The 20,165-nt window shown below is 42.3% G+C and overlaps 1 protein-coding gene across 1 annotated transcript in view; it reads right to left on the reverse strand.

Annotated features, from left to right (window-relative positions):
• The window catches only part of LOC147006535 (dynein axonemal heavy chain 8-like), a 262,978-nt gene that overhangs the window by 104,625 nt on the left and 138,188 nt on the right, over nt 1-20,165 (reverse strand). Inside the window, exons 13-16 of the mRNA XM_085868614.1 lie at nt 13,171-13,277; nt 12,096-12,202; nt 5,671-5,770; nt 2,815-2,977 (exon numbers count right to left, since the gene is read on the reverse strand). Of these exons, the coding sequence (XP_085724740.1) occupies nt 2,815-2,977; nt 5,671-5,770; nt 12,096-12,202; nt 13,171-13,277 (477 nt within the window). The remainder of the gene's footprint in view (nt 1-2,814; nt 2,978-5,670; nt 5,771-12,095; nt 12,203-13,170; nt 13,278-20,165) is intronic.

Below are 20,165 nucleotides of genomic sequence, written 5' to 3' on the forward strand. Positions count from 1 at the left end.
TCACAAATGTCCGACTGACAGAGACTATTGATATGTGTGCGCATCTACTATATCACGGTGATCTGGAACATCCGCAGATCTCAGAACAAGTTTTTGTGGAATTGATGAATGCAACAACGAGGTAAGTTTCATTTAGTTTCAACAACATCATGTATGTCCAAACTGATGGGGTGGCCATGGGTTCTCCATTGCAGACAGATTGTGCAGACCAGTCCGATGCAGATATGTTCAAGATTTTAAGCCGAGGTCGAACTGCAATGCATTTATGCATGTGAGAAGCAACCTTCATCCATTCCATGGACCCGACATCGTGTCGACAAAAGGAATTTGAACATTCTCTTCATCTATTTCAACATAGAAAGATTACAGGGATATATATATATATATATATATATATATATATATATATATATATATATATATATATATATATATATATATATATATATATATATATATATATATATATATATACTTTATAACTGCTGGTCATGATGACCGGGTATAAAGATGTCCCGCTTTGATCGGACAACTGCCCTGAGACATGACGTTTTTCATCATTATTCAGTTGAATTTAGAATGGAATTAAAAGAGATTCAATTCAAATCAAATGGAAGACCAAATTAGTACAGTCTTGCATTGAAGAAATCAGAAGGAACCTGGACCAGCAAAAAGCAAAGATGAAGTCTTGAGGAGGAACCTGGATAGGATTCACATTTCATCTGCTGCTCCTCCACCCTCAAAAACATCAAGGCACAGCCAAGTGATCAAATGCAGATTAGCGACTCGAGACAATGTGGAAACACAGTTTGAATGCACACCCTTTTGGTGTACTTATGCACTAAAAAGATTTTATATACATCGACAGATATCTATATAAATTTCTATATCATATATAACATATTATATACTGTATGCATGTATAAATACTCTCCCGGTCAAAAGTTTGAGAACACCCTCATTTTTCAGATTTTACTGAAATTTAAGCAGTTTCATGTTTCAATGTACTCTGAAATGAAAGCATAGAACAAATAAACAATTGCAGGTAAAAAAACAAATCACAGAATCGTTTTGTTGAACAAAATTTAATCTAAATATTTGACTCATCAAAGTCGCCACCTTTTGCAGATATAACAGCCGAACATACTCGTGGCATTCTTTCCACAATGGAAATCAAATATTGTTCTGAAAGTTCTTCCCAACACTGTTGCAGAAGTTCCCACAAATGTGTTGCACTTGTAGGTTGCTTTGCTTTCCCCCTTCTGTCCAGTTCATGCTAAACCAGCTCGATGGGGTTTAAGTCTGGAGACTGTGCTGGCCATTCCATGATTTGAAGCCGACTGTCTTGTTCTTTTCTTCTGAGGTAGTTCTGACATAGCCTGGAGGTATGTTTTGGGGCGTTATCTTGCTGTAGGATGAACCCCTGACCAACTAGGTGTAGACCAGAGGGTATCGCATGGCGCTGCAAAATGCTGTGGTAGCCCTTTTGGTTCAGGGTGCCAGTCACTCTGTGCAAGTCACCGACTCTGTATCCAGCAAAAGAGCCCCAGGTCATCACGCTTCCTCCTCCATGTTTGACAGTTGGTGTCACACACTGAGGAACCATCCTTTCGCCTACTCGACGGTGTAAAAAACCCTGCGTGATGATCTGAAGATTTCAAATTTTGATTCATCGGTCCATAAGACCTTCTTCCAGTTTTCAGTCGTCCACTGGTGGTGCATCATGGCCCAGGCAAGCCTCTTTTTCATATTTTGCCATCTCAGCAATGGCTTTATTACTGCCTGCAGCTTGAAGTCTTCTCTTCACAGTTGAAACTGAAACTTCCTTTCTTCAACCAGTGTTAAGCTGTGCTTGAAGCTGCTGTCCTGTGAGCCGCCTATCACGCAAGGTGTGGACTCTCAGAAACTTGTCTTCTGATTGTGTTGTGGCTTTGGGTCTGCCAGACCTCTTCCTCTCAGAGTTTCCAAAAGTTTCCAAGTGCCTTTTAATGGTGTTGGAAACTGTACTCACTGACACCTTGGCTTCTTTGCAATTTCTCTGAAGGAAAGACCGACACTTTTCAGGGTTATAATGGTCTGTCTGTCTTCCTTTGTTAATTGTCTTTTTCTTGCCATTATGATCGTAATATTCGACTTCCTACAGTGCAATATTGTCCAAATAATGCTTCAGACAGTGCAGCACAAAGTCTGTTCCAACACTGCTTTTATTCAGACAGAGGGTTTGTAACTAATCAACAAAAGTTGGGACACCTGGAGGGAGTGTTTGCATTATCGTTCAAGGCTTAATTTACTTCCATTGCTGCAGAACAGCTGCAGTTGCGAACCTATTACTTGTTCCCTGAAAAGGGCCTTTTTTAACAACTCTGAAATTTACATTATTTTTCAGTTTTTGGAAACCTAAACTTTTTTTAACCTCTGGCAGTTTACCTCTGTGCTTTGTACCATTTCAGGTTATTCACTGGACTTTAAATGTCTAATATTCTGAAAAAACTGGAAAAATAGGGGTGTTCTAAATCTTTCTAATAGTGGAGTACATTTATATATATATATATATAATTATATATAATATTAAAATATATATAATATTAAAATATATATAATATTAAAATATATATATATATACATATATATATATATATATATATATATATATATATATATATATATATACATATATATATATATACATATATATATATATATATATATATATAAATATAAACTTTTTGACACATGCCATTCCTCCTTTGAAACGATTTTTTTTTCAAGATATTGACAAGTCAATGGTTGTTTTCAGATATTGCTATTTCTTACTGTCATCCTTCAAGGCAGATTTTCTTTTGCCTCCTTCATGTTTGTTGGAAAGCAAGGCACAACGTTGCTTACTTTCGTACACAACACCTTTGCTGACACCCACAATCATATGAACAATCTTGATGATTGCCAGCTGGATGTCATCCAAAGTGGGAGTCAAAACCTAGAAAAAAAAGCAATGTTCCAAACATCGCATCGGATTGTTCAACATACTCATCGGCTGTATCTGTAATGAAACATTGACTTCTTAAATTGTTAAGGGGTGAAGTTGCTTCAACATTTGGCTATTTCCATACTTCCATCTTTCCCTGAGTCAAAAATAGATAATTCTAAAGGGTGATTCTAAAGGGTGATTTCAAAGGGTAATTTTAAAGGGTGATTCTAAAGGGTGATTGTAATGGGTAATTCTAATGGATAATTCCCATGGGTTTCATTTGTTTCCTGGCTTTGCTTGTATATATATATATATATATATATATATATATATATATATATATATATATATATATATATATATATATATATATATATATATATATATATATATATATATATATATATATATATATATATATATATATATATATATATATACAAGCTTTCAAGCTTTGGTTCAGGGTTGGTTTGGTTCATACACAAGCCCTTTACTTTCAAGCCCAACTTCTCTTGGCGCTGGTGCTCAAGTAGATTTTGGAAAACCCTTTCAAGAATTAGCCAAGCAAAGACCTTGCCCGGCACTGAGAGCAGTATCATTCTCGGTGGTTGTTGCGGTCCTGGCGATCACCCTTCCCTTTCTAGAAAGGGACAACAAGGCCACTTTTCCAGTCAGTTGGGATGATGCCTGTGCTCCAATCACATACCCTCAACAGCTGGAGGGTCAATAATCGGGGTAGTTTCACCCCTGACATCGAACTCAACAGCCGGTGGGTCAGCCTGGCATATCCGCTCAAAGTAACTGGCCGAGCGGGCCTTCACTTTGGACTCCTCTGTCAAGTGACGTGCACCCTCCGATTGAACAGCTGTACACAGAGAAACATGCTTTGAGGAATGCAATGCACAAATTCTTCTGTGAATAGGCTGAGAATCACTTGACCACAGGTGATGCTCCACCACTTCTCAGATTCCTCGAAGATAGGCCTCCTTGTCTGTCTGCCCTCAGCGCAGGTCCAGTTTTACGCCTAAACTCTCAGAACAGCTCAGCTCTGCCATGAAGTCTTGCCCTGCGACTCTGATCAATGGTATCCAGTCTCTCTTGGGAGACAAAGTTCTTCTTTGGCTGACAGTGGGTTCCAAGACATCCACCGGCAACATCAAGGAAGGTAGTCTTGAAGGCACTCCACATCTCTTCAGGATTCCCCAAAACCCCAAATCTCACCAAATCCCCACTCAGCCTGTCTGCAAACTCCTCAGCTACGCTCTTCTCCTTTAGTTTGCCAAAATCCAGCCGAGGCTGGGATTGTTACCAATCTCCTGGATTTAATCTGCAACTTCAGAGTTGCAACAACAAGCCTGCGGTCGGTATTGAAGAATGGAGCACTCTGCCAGACCATACAGTTCTGATTGTTCCTCCAGTACCCATCAGGCAGCATATGGTCAATCTCCATTGCCACACCATCAGCAATGGAATACCAAGCCCAGCGATGAGCCTGCAGGCAGTGAAACAATGAAGCAGCCAGCCTAAGACCACGACTTCTTGTGAAGTCAAAGAACTTGGTGCTATTCTGGTTCATCGTTCCAGACATATGGGGACCAGCACATGTCTCATAACCATCCCTGTCAGTTCAGGTCAATGCATTGAAATCCCCCAAGACTACAAGCATATCTCACCTGGGGAAGTTGGGTACTGATCACAACCACAGACTTGAGTGTGGCATCGAATGCCTCATTCACAGTGAGATCATTCGCCTCATCCGGAGTGTATACAGAGACCAGGAAAATGACAACCAAGGAGTGAAGAATCCTCAATCTCATCATACGCTCATGAAGGTCACAATAATAATCTCATTATCATAATTCGCTTGACTAATACACCCTTGACCTCAATCTCATAACACGCTTCGTCAATCATGGGACTTGCCACAGGTGAAGGTAGTCCCAGAGACTACGAGGCCTGCTGCTGTACTTGCACGCGTGACTTGGACCTTCGACTTCGAGAGAAATAGCTCTCTCCTCCTCCCTCTCGGCTTGTCCTCTCTCTCACTCATGATCATGCTCTTGCTTTCTTCGTCTCACTGGCGTTCTTCATCTCCCACTCTGCTTCATCGTCGGGATTGGGAAGACTGCACTTTGGAGACGTGGACTCCGCCTCACAACCCCCACAATCCCAATGCCTCACAATCCCCAAAAATCCCATTGCCTCACAATCCTGCCACCCAATAAGGGATTGGATAAATTCCATCCAAAGCAAGCTGCTGCTTGGAAGCGCATGGGAAATCTGAAAGCCAGTCTAAAAGGGAACCCGACAGATCCTCAACTCGCAGTTTCGAAATCAGGATGGTTTCCCAGACAGAATCAAATGTGGATGAGATAATCATGACCATATGTTTTGATTGAGGGCATCCATTTACAACTTTCATCACAATCTCTTGAACAAAATAATTGACAGACACACAAAAAAAAATCCTTGGGCATGGGAAAAAAAAAAAAAAAAAAATTAAAAAATAATTAAAAAATATATATCGAATTATAATTTTGTTTTAAAACATTTAAAAATAATAATAATAAAAACAGTTTAAAAAAACTACCGACACACAATAAATGTTAATTAAAAAATAGGAAGAAAAACAATGACAGTAAAGAAAACCTGATAAAATATGAAATTGGATTATCATAAAGTCAATGAGTTTCACAACTTACAATGTTCGGGATAACCAGATGAGCTTCCGTTTTAATCAAAGCATCACTTTCTTCTTTGCCACGAAGATCATCAAACTTGCGTTTCTTCTGATGAGTGGTTCTAAAAAGTAGAAACAACAACATTTCTGAAAACAGAAAAGCAACATTTCCACCACGTCTGTCAAGGCGTGTTGAGTTTGGAGGAAAGAATATCAAACTCCTTGAGGTGAACGTGGGTAAATATGTTCACCTCCGCCACCGGAGGTGAAGGAGATTATGTTTTCACCCCCTTTCTGTCTGTTTGTTTGTCTGTTTGTTTGTGTACAGGGATATCTCAAAACGTTGTGGACGGATCCAGACAAAAATTTTGTGGACAGGTTGGGTGTGTGGCAAGGACGAACTCATTCGATTTTGGTGAAGATCCGGATCAGGATCCAACCACTAGAATTTTTTCACATCGATTCTTCACCATTGAGAGATCGGGCTAAACTGATATAGAGCACGATATCTCAAAAAAGTTGTGGACGGATTCTGATGACACTTGGTGGACACGTTGAGTGTGTGACAAGGAAAGAAAGGATTCGATTTTTGGTGAAGATCCGGATCTGACTAGAATTTTAAATTGATTCTTCACCATTGTCACCTGTAAGTAAAAGTGAGACAGTCACCTGAAAGTAAAAGTGAGACAGTTACCTGCAAGCAACCTCGATGAAATTGAACAGTACTGGAAACACATGCCCAGCCCCACATTCATTTCCAACATTTTCGTCTCCATCAATCAACATTTTCATCGTGGAGGCTAAAGTCAGCAAAGCAAGGCAACAGATTGTGGACATAGCCCTGCAAGTGGGATTTGAGGAGGTCGACGAAGACGATGTTGAGAATGTGCTTCTCTCACACTGGGAGGAGCTGAGCAATGAAGATCTCCTGGCTCTAGAGGAGGAGCGCATCAGAGAGAAATCAGAATCAAATCCTGATTGTTCAAACCCTCATGACAAAAGTTATGGCCAAAGGTTTCAAATTGGTCCATGAAGCCATGGCCATCTTTGATGAAGAATGTCCTGAAATGTTCCAAGTAGGTCGATGAACACAAAATGAAGGCAGCCACTCAAATCTCTATTATGAAGTTCTTTAAACGACTCCCAAGCGAATCGGCATCCATTTCATCTTCTGAGCCTTCAACCTCAACCGGACAACCTGCCACACCTGAATAAACCTGCACAAAGCAATAAGTACCGAATCCAACCCCAACCATGACAACACGTTTTGAAAAGTCATTAACTGTAATGTTTATATTTGTTATATGTTATGTTTACGCATCATTTCCTGCTTTTTGAGGTTTTTATGTCAATCTTCAACCTGAAAAGGTTGAAATCCTCCCCATTTGGAACATAACCCCCTGTTTTTAGATGTTAAATGCTGCCCCACAACACGTTTTCGGATAACAGGACGTTTTGCAGGAACGCGTCCCCCGCGTTCTCCGAGGGTCACCTGTATTTTTGCGTAAATTATGGCCACTTCGATCCTCACGTCGCCAGATTTCTTTTTGTGGCGATATTTGAAGGATGTCGTGTCCGCTACAAATCCACACACTGTTGGTGAACACGTATATCTGCAGCATTAAGCTACATTTACGGAAAATATGAGCTTCCTAACTGACATAGTTTTTCATGTATGGGAATTATTTAGGGTTCTCAAATTATTTTTTAAAAATCACCCTGGAGGGAAAAAACAGAATCTCTAGGATGGAGAAACTGGAGTTTTGAAGAAGTGATTGGGTTGGGGTGGGGTGTGGGGGTGAGCGGGGGTCGAAAAGATGATGGTTTTGGATTGGGGATAATTTAAGATGCTGGTGAATGAAGAGCTGTGTTGAAGACGTGGAGGGAAGAATGAGATTGAAGAGAATGTGGAAGCTTGTTCCACAGGCGAGAAAAAAAGAGGTCCAAAATGAGGAGGTGAGCCGTCATCCTCGATTTTGGTAGTTTCACCAGAATGGGGTTGATGGTGGTCCATGTGTGGCCAACAGGAACCTGAGAGGTGGAGGGGGGGGGGACAAAAAAAACAGAAAGAACAGGGGGCGCAAGACCAGAGAGGAGGCGGTGCGGTAAAAGACAGACACCACCGACCTGTTGTCAATGACGAATTGATAGGCCCACAGACTCAGCTTCATTGCGAGAGATTCCAATGATATTGAAAGCCTTTGTTTCCGCAGCGTCAAGCTGAGCAAGATGTGTGGCAGGTGAGCCAACCCAGAGGGGCGAGCAGTACTCCATCGAGCTGCGGATGAAAGCCTTGGAGGTGGACAGGAACTCAGGTGTGTCAAGGTAGGACTTTGCACGGCGGAGGATGCCCAGTCGGTGTCTGGCTTTGAAGGCCAATTTTGAAAGGCAGCTCACCCAAGAGAGATCATGGCTGAGAGTGAGACCCAAGAGTGAGTGAAAGAACGTCTTCAAGAGGGTTGTTGAGAAAGTAGATGGAAGTACAAAAATCCACCACTTACGTTTAAAATATTGTGACAGTTTTCGAAACGAACTGCAGGGGAAGAGCAAACATGGACAAGCAGGAGACCCGAGGATGAGTTATTTCTTCAGTCGATGTGTAGTTAGACCTTGGCCCCTTGTCAAAAGTTTTTTTTTGTTGGGGAGGTTGGGGGGGAGCTTGCGTTGAGGTTAGTTTGTATTTCCCCATTGCGATGTCTTCCCCACCCCCCCAGCTCCTTTCAATCTTTCCTCCTTCACCCCATCAGACTGCTCAAAACCCCTCTGCTCCTTTCAACAATCCCTCTTTCACCCCAGCTGCTGGACACAGGGACCCAGCAGAACAGTAGCGAGCTGCTTGTTGTCGCATACCTTACATGCTGGAAAGGAGTTGCCTGCTTGTCCTGGATGCCTCAGAAACGCAGCTGCACGTCCCATCACCACTCCACAGCCCATCTTTCCCATCGTTTCCCCCCATTCTCTCGCATATTTGGGCTGGCACAGCCCCTACGGGCTGTGTGAGTTGAGGAAAGGAGTTGATGCCAAACTCCATGCTCTTCTCTTGTTTTCTTCTCAGTGCTTCTTCTTCTTCTCCCCGGATTGAATGGTTGCCAGGTCTTTTGTCTCAATAACATTGGATCATAAAGACTTTGTGTTCCAGTTAAATCTACTAATTTGTGCATTTTGCCTGTAAATACTCACTTTTAAATGATTGCTTGCTTGTGTGTGTGTGTAAATACATCAATGTTGGTTGTCATTTCAAATCTATTTCATTGTCCATTCCTTCATTGGTCTGACACAGTGTACCAGCGTAGTTCGATGGGAAGTTGTACTCCACCTGATTTGCTCTGTTAGCCGGTGCTGCACCTATCTGTTCCGTACGGCAGAAGATCACCAGGTGTTGTGCTGAGGGTGTGGTGTCTCGTGAGCAGAGCAGGTTGCCAGACCGTGTCAAAAGCATTCAATATGCCTCGGGATATGGCTCTGAGTTCATGTCTGGCATCGAGGACCTCCATCCATTGTTGGGAGAGCAAAAGCAGCAGCAGAGAAGGGGAAGGATTATCCAGGGTAGAATGACCTGGTCTGGAACAAAATTGATGATCGGAAATCAGACCATTGGAGACAGGGAAGGATTTGATGTCTGAAGCGATGATGGATTCCATAACCTTGCTGATGAGTGGGAGAAGGCTGATTGGTCTGTAGTTTCAGGAATCTGTTTTTGCACCTTTTTTATGCAGGGCAGTGAGTAATGTTTGCTGATTTGCTGATGCTGATGTTCGGACAACTAATGACAAGAGGGGATAAATCTGTGCATGAGAGAGAGCAAGTTTTTTTGAAAGAATTCCCACGACGAGTTGATGTTGGAGAAAGTAGCGATGGGAGACCAGTCGAGAAGTTTGATGGCTGCTTGAAGTCCCTGCCACTCAACCTGAGTGAAATGCACTGAGGTGGTTCTCTCATAATAGCCAGAGAGACGTTTACTTTGACATGGACGTGGTCAGAAGAACAAAATGCAGCGGAAGAATAACAGCAGATATTTTCAGGGAAATTTGTCAAAATCAGATCCAGAAGAGCTGAAGTACCGTTGGTTGAGATAGGGGTCGGGAAGTTCACCGATTGAGTCAGTCCCAATGAGTCGGAGAAGTCCTTTGCTGAAGTTCCATGGCAGGTGAGAGAGGTACCCACACCCAGCCAGCTGGCATGATGACAATTAATTGAAGTCACCACACATGAGGAAGAGAGAGTTGGGATGAGAGGAAAGAAGTTGGTCCATGGTACAGCACACATATAAACATGAGGTGGGAGTGGAGGGCAAGCCGGAGCCAGAGGTATTCCTGGGGGTGTGGGGAGTAAGGGCAGTGCATGGAGAGTGAGGAATAGAGTCTTTGATGAAGAGAGCAACACCTCCACCAGGACGAGGCTCAGGTCTGTCATACCGGAGGAGGGAGTAACCGGGGAGAGATACTTGGGAGTCAGACACGTCATGGGGGAGGAAAGTTTCTGTTAGGCAGATTATGTCTGGTTTGTCAGTGGCAACCTGTATGGAAAGATCTGAAAGGTTTGAGCGAAAGCCGCGGATAGTTGAGGTCCACACTGTTAATGAAGAGGGAGGGAGGAGGCTTTGGGTGCAGGGGAGGGGAGGGGGAGGGTAGGACAAGGAAGGAGCGGGGGAGGTAAGGAGACTTGTTGAAAGAGTGTGGGGGATTGCAGAATAGCTCAGGGAGGGGTCTGGATGAGGAGGAGAAAAGGCTCTGTGGTGCTGGTGGTGAGGGGGGCAAGAGAGGGGGCAGAAGGCAGTTGAGGATTTGAGGATTAAGAGTGATGAGATGGAGGAGAGAGGGCAGGGGAAGGAGGCAGCTCTGTGAATGTGAGGGGGGGGGAGTTTGAGAATGGTGAGTGAGGGGGCTGATTGTAAGGAGAAGGGTGAGTGGGGAGAGTTGAGGGAGAAAGGTGAGGGGGAGTTTTTGAGAAAGGTGAGATGTGTGAATTTGCAATGAAGTTGGATGAAAATAAAAGGATGATTGATGGAAAGCGAACAGGCTCTGCAAAAGGTGGTTTTAAATTTTTTTAGGTCAGACACGATGAAGGACATGTCTTGAGGGATGCAATGAAGGCGAATAAAGAAAGTGGAGAGAAGAAACGTTGAAACTGTTGGATTTTTTTCGACAAGGCATGAAGGAAAGGTCGAATTGAGAGCAGTCTGTTGAAATCGAAAAAGAGTGGTGAATCATGATACGGTGATGAGAACCGCACGTGTGAAAGAGGAAGATGAAACATTATAAGAGACCGTTTTTATTATGTTAATATTATTATTGATTGAGATTACATAAGATTAGGTGAAAGAAAGGTTTAAGAAAAATCCTCAGGTGAATGGTGAATTTGGATTGGCAAACGCAGAGGGTAGAAACATATCACCTGGTTACGGGAGGCGTGCGGTTTCAAATGAATTTATTTATTTATTTATTTAATTGTTTATTTTTTATTTATTTATTTTTAAAATAAGGATTGCAAAACATTTGGAAAAGGAAAGGTTGAAGTAAAATCGTGGAGGTGTATGGTGAATTTGGATCAGTAAACACGGATTGAAACTGATGGATTGATGTAAAGTTACAGGAAGAGGGTAGAAACACGTCGTTTCAGGAGGTGCATACTTATCGGAGGTGTATGAGGATACAGTATTTTTCTTTTTTTGATGGATTTTTGAAGATTGGGGAAGATTAGGTAATGGGAGGTTGTCGGAAGACATCGTGAAGGTGATGGTGAGCGTGGGTCAGCTCAAATAGAAGATGTGTGCTGACAGGAGAAGGAAGAAGAAGAAGAAGAAAAAGAAGAAGAAGCATTGGTACTGGTGGGTATGCAGGGAGAAAGGGTTGTTTTTTTTTGTTGTTTTTTTTTTGAAATTGAAGAAAAGAAACAGAGTGTGTAGTTCGGAGGGATAAATGGAGGCGTTGGTCAAAGAGGAATTGATGGTAATCGGGAGAGAATACAAATAAAAGCGATCATTCACTGAGACAGGAAGGATGGGTAGGCCTCAAGGAATCTGGAAAGACAAGGTTGACGAAAACTCACAAAATAGCACGATTTTCGAAACAAAATCGATCGAGGAACCTTCAGGAAAGATGTCGGTGAGAAAATAAACAGTTAAAACGTGACATATAACGACCGGAAACATAAGTTTGAGAAAGTCGGCAGAGCCCTGAGAGAAGCTGCCGTCGCCCCAAGCCCGGCACCGGAACCAGTTATCTGCGGTTGACAGCCTCAGGACCGGTTGTTCGGGGAGAAACTCGAGTGCTTCCCCTCGTGGCGAACCTTGAACCTCGGGCCATCACAATATTATTGTTTCATCCCAAATTTATGAAAACAAAAGTTCCAATGGAAACCCCAATAAACACGTATAATGAAACAATTAAGTGCCTCGTTTACCATGCGCTTTAATTAAGGGAAATAAATACAAATGCTTATACTCACCCAGAAACACATATTCTCTCCTTCAGTGCGTCTAGAGAGATTTGTGAAGCTTTGAAGACGGCATTCGAAATCTTCAGGTGATAATATTCCACCAGTTTCTGACATTCCTGAAATTAAAATAATTTTTAATGTACAGTGCTGTATTATAAATTGTTAGTTATTCACTTCAATAATTGTTTTTTAACACAATGCCTCATCAAAGTAATTATTACATGTAAATTCTATTGCCAAGAGACAGGAATGGTAAAGCTGATGATTTAATCAGGCTGTGATATTGAAATGAGGAATTAAGTCACATTTATTGAGATGTGAGAGGGCTGAACACTCAATCTTTGAGGCTAGATTTTGGACTTTGCTCTTGAGGGTCGACTCAAAAACTGTGACTTGACCATTTCCGGGGAGCTTATGGGATGGCATGTCGTCCGTCCGTTAGTCCGCCCATCCACAAACTCTTGCAACTTCTCCAAAACAACACACAGGATATTGATGAAACTTGACCACAACCTCATAACCCGTGATGTAGCAAAGGTTGTTCACGTTCTATTATTTTTAGAAAAATTTTTATTTTTAAAAAAATTGCTGATTCTGTCCCACGTTCACTTCCTCCTCAGTTTAATTCTTCCACCAGGTGAGCACCCAGGGGTAATGCCCCTATTTTAACACTGAAATCGATTCATTCGTTATTCATCTGCTTTTTTTATCCCACTTCTCTTTCATTCAATGCCTCTTCGGACTTGTGGCTGGTTGGCATGAAGAACCAGTTGATGGAGCTCGTCTGGATCAACGATGGGGAAGGCCGAACAGTGCTCTGTGGAGAGCTTTTGAGGATGTCGGTGTGTTCATGAAGCATGGTTGCCATTCAATGCAGCAGACTCACATACCAGTCATCTTAACAAGCGAGCCACCATTTAAGAGGCTACAATGCTGAGAGTGCAGCAGGCATTTTCCCCTCTGTCACCTTGCTCTTCCAAGAGCCGACATTTTGGATGCAAAATAATAAAGTAAATGCTTCACATTTATCATGATGCATTAAAAAAAGATAATTTGATCGTATTGAATATGCTCCAGAATTCACCTCTTTAAAATCCACAGCCTCGGTATCACTCGTAGTTTCATTTGCAACCTCAGGAGCTTGTTCCTCCACATTATCCACTGAAAATGCGACATGCTTCTTGATGGCCTCTGCAAGAGAAAAAACATCTTCACCAATACAGCAGAAAACCTTGAAGCGCCATCTCACAGTGACATAACAAGGTAAATAAAGGACAGGTAAAGTAATATTTGGCCGATTATGCTGACACCATATCCAACAGGTTAAACTTTCCTCGTTACCCTTCCAAAGTCTAAACTTCATGGTCACCACCATTCATTCTTCCACCTCTTCTCTCAGAGCCTTCCAACACACCTTTCAATCTTTTCAGGTTGTAACCATACCACAAGACTTTCTACTTCTGGAATATATTCGGAAAAAAAAAAATATATATATATATATATATATATATATATATATATATATATATATATATATATAAATATATATATATATATATATATATATATATATATATGGCTAAGCGCATGCAAGTGGTTAACACCCCTATTTTAGGGCATACCCTGACTTGAGTGGCATTTTTGAAAGTCACAAAGACTACTACTGGTCATGAAATTTGGTTCATTGCACAGACTGTTCCAAAGGACCTTAAAATATGTTGGTTCATGGGTCTATGATGTATATCACTGGATCTACAGGATTTTTATTGAATATACATGCCCAGTATTGGCCTTTTGCTTGTTTCACCTTAAAATATGACATATATTAGACCATGCAAAAATACAACATATAAAACATTCAATATGAAATTTCTCATCCAATCAAAAGGTTGTCACCCACCGTCTGAGAAAATCAGCATTTGTGTCGGTCCGTGGTGGATTCGCAGGATATATGCACATTCTGGCATATTTTTATTTTTTCTTGTTTTATTGCTCTTTTAGAGCCTGGGACGATGAAATCCCCTAATAAAATGACTAGTTTCTCAATAACTCATATTTATGTGTCTTAAATTATTCAATTTATTCCCAATAATCAATGTAAAAAAAATTGAGATGATGAGGTGGATACTAATTACAGCGGCTTGACCGAACTTTCCAACCCAAATGTCCGACTGCACGTCACATTTAAAAAAAAAAGTTTTTATTCTTCTGTGCATCGGATTATTTTCACTAAAATTTATTTACAAATGGGGCACAATGATATAGGTATAATAGTACAAAAAATATTGAAAACATGCATGGCTTTGGTTTAGAGTAATTTTGCATTTTTGTCCAACTGCACGTCACACTTTTTTGAATTTGATTAAAAAATTAATTTTCTTTAAAAAAATTTAAAATATTTTTCCAGGTATTTAAAAAATATTTTATTAATTTAGAAGGCAGTTAAAACAGTTTTGGAGAATTTAGAGAGCTTTTTGTAACTCCCAGAATTGATTGAATTTAAAATTTACTTCCGAGAATTTTTTTCTTTTTTGTATACCTTGGTCGAGGCTCGTATGAGAGCTAACACACAACTCACAGCAAGGAGGCATGAGACAAGAGGGGCGGGAGTGGAAGGGACAAAACAGTGGGGAACAGACACATTAGGTGAACTGTGGAAGGGAGAGGGATGGGGATGGGACGGGGAACATGGCGAAGAGAAGATGGACATTTCAGGGACTTTCAGGAAGGAAAGCAGGAGAAATGAAGGAAGTGGGCTTGGGTGGATTATCGGGGGTAGAAAAGATCGAGGATTTGGATGGGGGAAGATAAGAGGTGGTGGTGAACAGCTGTTTTAAAAGCCTGGAGGGAAGAATGGGAAAGAATAGAGTGAGGAAGTTTATTCCAAAGGCGGGAAAATAGAGGAATGAAAGAGTGAAGATGACCAGTGATTCGTGATTTTGGTAGTTTTACCAGAAGGGGGTTGTTGGCGGACCTTGAGCGCCCTGTGGAAATGTGGTGGGGACAAATTGCAGAGAGAGCAGGGGGGGCAAGGCTGGAGAGGAGTCGGTAGAAGACAGAAAGACCACCGACCAACCTGCAGTGATTGAGTGAGAGGCCCAAAGACTCAGCTTCATTACGGGAGATGCCGATGATCTTAAATGCCCTGGTTTCGACAGCGTGAAGCCGAGAAAGGTGGGAGGCAGGAGCACCAGCCCAGAGGGGAGCGCAGTACTCCATCAGGCTACGGACAAAAGCTTTGTAAGTGGTCAGGAGCTCAAGAGGGCCGAGGAAGGACTTAGCACGACGGAGGATTCCCAGTCGGCGACTGGCTTTTGAGGCGAGGTTGGAAATGTGACTTTCCCAGGAAAGGTCATGGCAGATAGTGAGACCTAGAAGCTTGAAAGAAAAGACTTCTTCCAGAGGATTGTTGAGAAAGTGGATGGGGGGTTTTGTAAACGGTCCTTTCGAAGAGACATAGTGAGAGTGTGAGATTTGTCTGGATTGAAAGACATGTTCCACGTGTTGGACCAGTTTGTGATTTTATCCAGATCTGCAGTGAGCGAAGAAGCTGCTGCTTGCCAGTCTGAGGGATGACAGATGGTACGGCAGAGGGTGGAGTCGTCGGCAAAGAGAAATAGAGGATTTTCCAGAGAGTCCGAGAGATCATTGATGAAAACCAGAAAAAGAACAGGGCCCAGAACGCTACCTTGAGGAACTCAAGCCTGCACAGGAAGAGGGGATGAAAGAACTCCATTTCGGGTCACACGTTGACTGCGACAGGAGAGGAAGTCTGCGAGCCATGAGTGGAGATGGCCTTGAATACCATGGGAAGAGAGTTTGGTGAGTAGGGCAGGGTGCCAGACTGTGTCAAAAGCACGTGATATGTCCAGGGATACGGCTCGGATTTCCTGTCTGACATTGAGGGCCTCCATCCATTGATGGGAGAACAGAAGCAGCATATCCAGGGTAGAGTGACCTGGTCTGAAACCAAATTGATGATTGGAAATCAAGCCATTGGAGAAGAGGAAGGATTTCATGTCTGAAGCGATGATGTATTCCATCACCTTGCTGATGATTGGGAGAAGGCTGATTGGTCTGTAGTTACAGGGATCTGTTTTTGCACCTTTTTTATGCAGGGCAGTGATGTTAGCAGATTTCCAAGCAGATGGCAGATGACCTTGGGCAAAATGAGAGGGTGAATAGAACAGAGAGAGGGTGAGCAAGAGCAGAAGAGCAGGCTTTGAGGACACGTGGGCTGATGCCGTCTGGACCGGTTGCAGAATCTGACTCGAGGTTTGAAAGCAAGCTCTCCACCTTGTCAGGAGAAAAGGATACAGAGTCCAGGGACAGTTGGGTGCGACTGGGTAAAGTGGGTACAGATAGTGATGGGTTTAGGACACAAGATTTAGCTGCAAACACCGAGTTTAGACATTCAGCTTTATCACGTGTGGAATCAGCAGTGCGGCCATTTGAGGTAAGGGAGGGGATGGAGGGGGTACATACACCAGAAACAGATTTGATTAAACGCCACCAGGATTTTGAGGAGGGAGAGAGGTTTGAGAGTTCAGACTTGAGATGAGAAAGATGTTGTTTTCTGGCTCTCCTGAGGGTAGATACACACTTGTTCCGAGCTTTGTGGAAAGAACTGAGATTGCCCTCAGTTGGGTTTGCTTTCCATGAGGCAAAGGCAAGTTGTTTCAGGACAACTGCCTCGCCACAAGCTTCAGTAAACCAAGGGCGGGAGGAAGGGTAAGACAACTGAACACGAGAGGGGATAAATCTGTGCATGAGGGAGAGCAAGTTTCTTTGAAAGAATTCCCAGGATGAGATGATGATGGAGAAAGGAGCGAAGATAGACCTGTCAGTAAGTTTGATGGCTGCTCGAGACCCTGCCTGTCAGCTTGAGTGAAATGCCAGACTCGGACGGCGGTGAGGTGGTTCTCTGATAACAGCCAGAGAGATGTCCACTTTGACAAGGACGTGGTCAGAAGAACTGATTGAGCGAAGGAAGAGCAGCAGATATTGTCAGGGAAATTTGTCAAAATCAGATCCAGAAGAGATGGAGTACCATTGGTTGAGATCCGGGTCGGGAAGTTGACCGATTGAGTCAGTCCCAATGAGTCGCAGAAAGCTTTTGCTGAGGTGCCATGGCAGGTGAGAGAGGTACCCACACCTAGCCAACTGGCGTGATGACAATTGAAGTCACCACAAGAGGAAGAGAGAGTTTGGATGAGAAGATAGAAGATGGTCCATGTTTTCGGATAGTGAGGTGTAGATGGAGTCATCACTGTTCGGTGGACGGTACAGTACACATATAAACATGAGGTGGGAGTGGAGGGGAAGCCGAAGCCAGAGGTATTCCTGGGGGTGTGGGGGAGTGAGAGCAGTGCATGGAGAGTGAGGAATAGAGTCTTTGATGAAGAGAGCAACACCTCCACCAGGACGAGGCTCAGGTCTGTCATACCGTAAGAGGGAGTAAATCCAGGAGAGATACTTGGGAGTCAGACACGTCTTGGGAAAGGAAAGTTTCTGTTAGGCAGATAATGTCTGGTTTGTCAGTGGCAACCTGTATGGAAAGATCTGAAAGGTTTGAGCGAAGGCCCTCGGATATTTGAGGTCCACACTTTTAATGAAGAGGAAGGGGAGGAGGCTTTGGGTGCAGGAGGTGGAGGGGAGGGGGAGGGTAGGACAAGGGACGAGGGGGCAGGTAAGGAGGGTTGCTGAAGGAGTGTGGGGTATTGCAGAATAGCGAGGGGAGGGGCTGAATGAGGAGGAGAAAAGGCTCTGTGGTGCTGGGGGAGAGGGGGGACAAGAGACAAGGAAGAAGGCAGTTGAGGATTTGAGGAGGTGGAGTGAAGAGATGGAGGTGAGAGGGCAGGGAGGGAGGCAGGTTGGTGGATGAGAGGGGGGGAAACTTTGAGAAGGAAGAGTGAGGGGATGAAAGGTGGGAGAAAGGTGAGGGGGGGAATTTTTCGAGAGAGGTGAGAGGGAGGCTTGAGGGAGAAGAGTGGGATGGTTGCTTTGAGAGTGAGAGAGTGAGGGGTGAGGGGGGGGTGAGTTGGCACTGAAGTTGGAAAAAGAATGGTTGATGGAAAGCGAGCATCCACGGCAAACTGTGGTTTTTAAAGTTTTAGGTCAGAGATGCGATTTAACACAATTCTTGATGGATGCAATGAAGGCGAATTCAGAGCATGGAGAGAAGAAGCGCTGTAATAGTTGGATTTTTTAGGCAAGGAATGAAGGAGAGGTCTAAATGAGAGCAGTCTGTTAAAATAGCAGAAGAGTAGTGCATTGTGAAACAGTAAAGAGTACCACATGTGTGAGAGAGGAAGATGAAGCATTATAAGATCGTTTTTGTTGTTAAAAAATAATGTATGAGAGAGTTCAACAGATTAGGTCATGGAATTTGTTCGATAAATCTCTCTTTTCGTGCTTTTCAGCATGTGACAGTCACTGAATCGAGCAGTCATAAAAAAATTGGTATGTATTATTTCGTAATAATCCCAGAAATTGGTATTTTGATTCTTAGATTAGTTGCTGGAATAAGTTACATACTATGACGATTTCTTTTGCCAAAAAACTAAAAAAAGAAAAATTAGTTAATTTCATTGAAAACTCGCAAAACCATCAGAATACCAGGAAACCCTTCTTCAAAGTATCATATTTCGGTATATGTATATACATATATATATATATATATATATATATATATATATATATATATATATATATATATATATAATTAAGCTGTAGAGTTTTTTGTTCTGAACTCAGTTAGACTTACACTTTCAGGAAAATGTAGTGAGAAGGCAATGGGACAAACTTCATTTTTTGACATTTTTGAAACACAGTGGTTACCACGAACATGCGCTTAGCCCGTTGAGAGATTGAGCCAACAACAAGATATATAGTACGATCTATCAAAAGGTTGTGGACGGATTCGGATGAAACTTGCTCTACAGGTTGGGAGTGCCACTAGGAAGAACTGATTCGGTTTTGGTGAAGATCTGAATCCAGATCTGGATACAATAATTATTTAATTCCTAACTGATTCTTCACCCTTGAGAGATTGGGCCAACAACAAGATATATAGTACGATCTATCAAAAGGAAGTGGACGGATTTGTACGAAACTTGCTGTACAGGTTGGGAGTGCCATTAGGAAGAACTGTTTTGGTTTTGGTGAAGATCTGAATCCAGATCTGGATACAATAATTATTTAATTTTTAACTGATTCTTCACCATTGAGAGATTGGGCCAACAACGAGATATATAGTATGATATATCAAAAAGTTAGGGACGGATTCACACGAAACTTGCTGGACAGGTTGGGAGTGCCACAAGGAAGAACTGATTCGGTTTTGGTGAAGACCTGGATGCAATAATTATTTGATTTTAAACGGATTCTTTACCCTTGAGAATTGGGCCAACAACGAGATATATAGTATGATATATCAAAAAGTTGTGGACGGATTCACACGAAACTTGCTGGACAGGTTGGGAGTGCCACTAGAAATTATTGATTCGGTTTTGGTGAAGATCTGGATGCAATAATTATTTCATTTTTAACTGATTCTTCACCATTGAGAGAATGGGCCAACAACGAGATATATATAGTATGATATATCAAAAAGTTGTGGATGGATTCACACGAAACTTGTTCGACAGGTTGGGAGTGCCACAAGGAAGAACTGATTCGGTTTTGGTGAAGACCTGGATGCAATAATTATTTGATTTTAAACGGATTCTTCACCGTTGAGAGATTGGGCCAACAACGAGATATATAGTACGATATATCAAAAGGTTGTGCACGGAATCACACGAAACTTGCTGGAAAGGTTGGGAGTGCCACTAGGAAGAACTGATTCGATTTTGGTGAAGATCTGAATCCAGATCTGGATACAATAATTATTTAATTTTTAACTGATTCTTCACCGTTGGCTGACACATGTCAGTGGTTACAACCCCTATTTTAGGGCAAACCCCTGACTTAAGTGGCATTTTTGACAGTCACAAAGACTATGACTGGTCATGAAATTTGGTTCATTGCACAGACAGTGTTCCATAGGACTTTAAAATATTTAGGTTCATGGGTCTG

Source organism: Eptatretus burgeri, unplaced genomic scaffold (assembly GCF_056783735.1).
Source record: "Eptatretus burgeri isolate ZD-2024b unplaced genomic scaffold, Ebu_testis_v1 Ebu_testis_scaffold_3167, whole genome shotgun sequence".
In the NCBI taxonomy this organism is placed as follows: domain Eukaryota; kingdom Metazoa; phylum Chordata; class Myxini; order Myxiniformes; family Myxinidae; genus Eptatretus; species Eptatretus burgeri.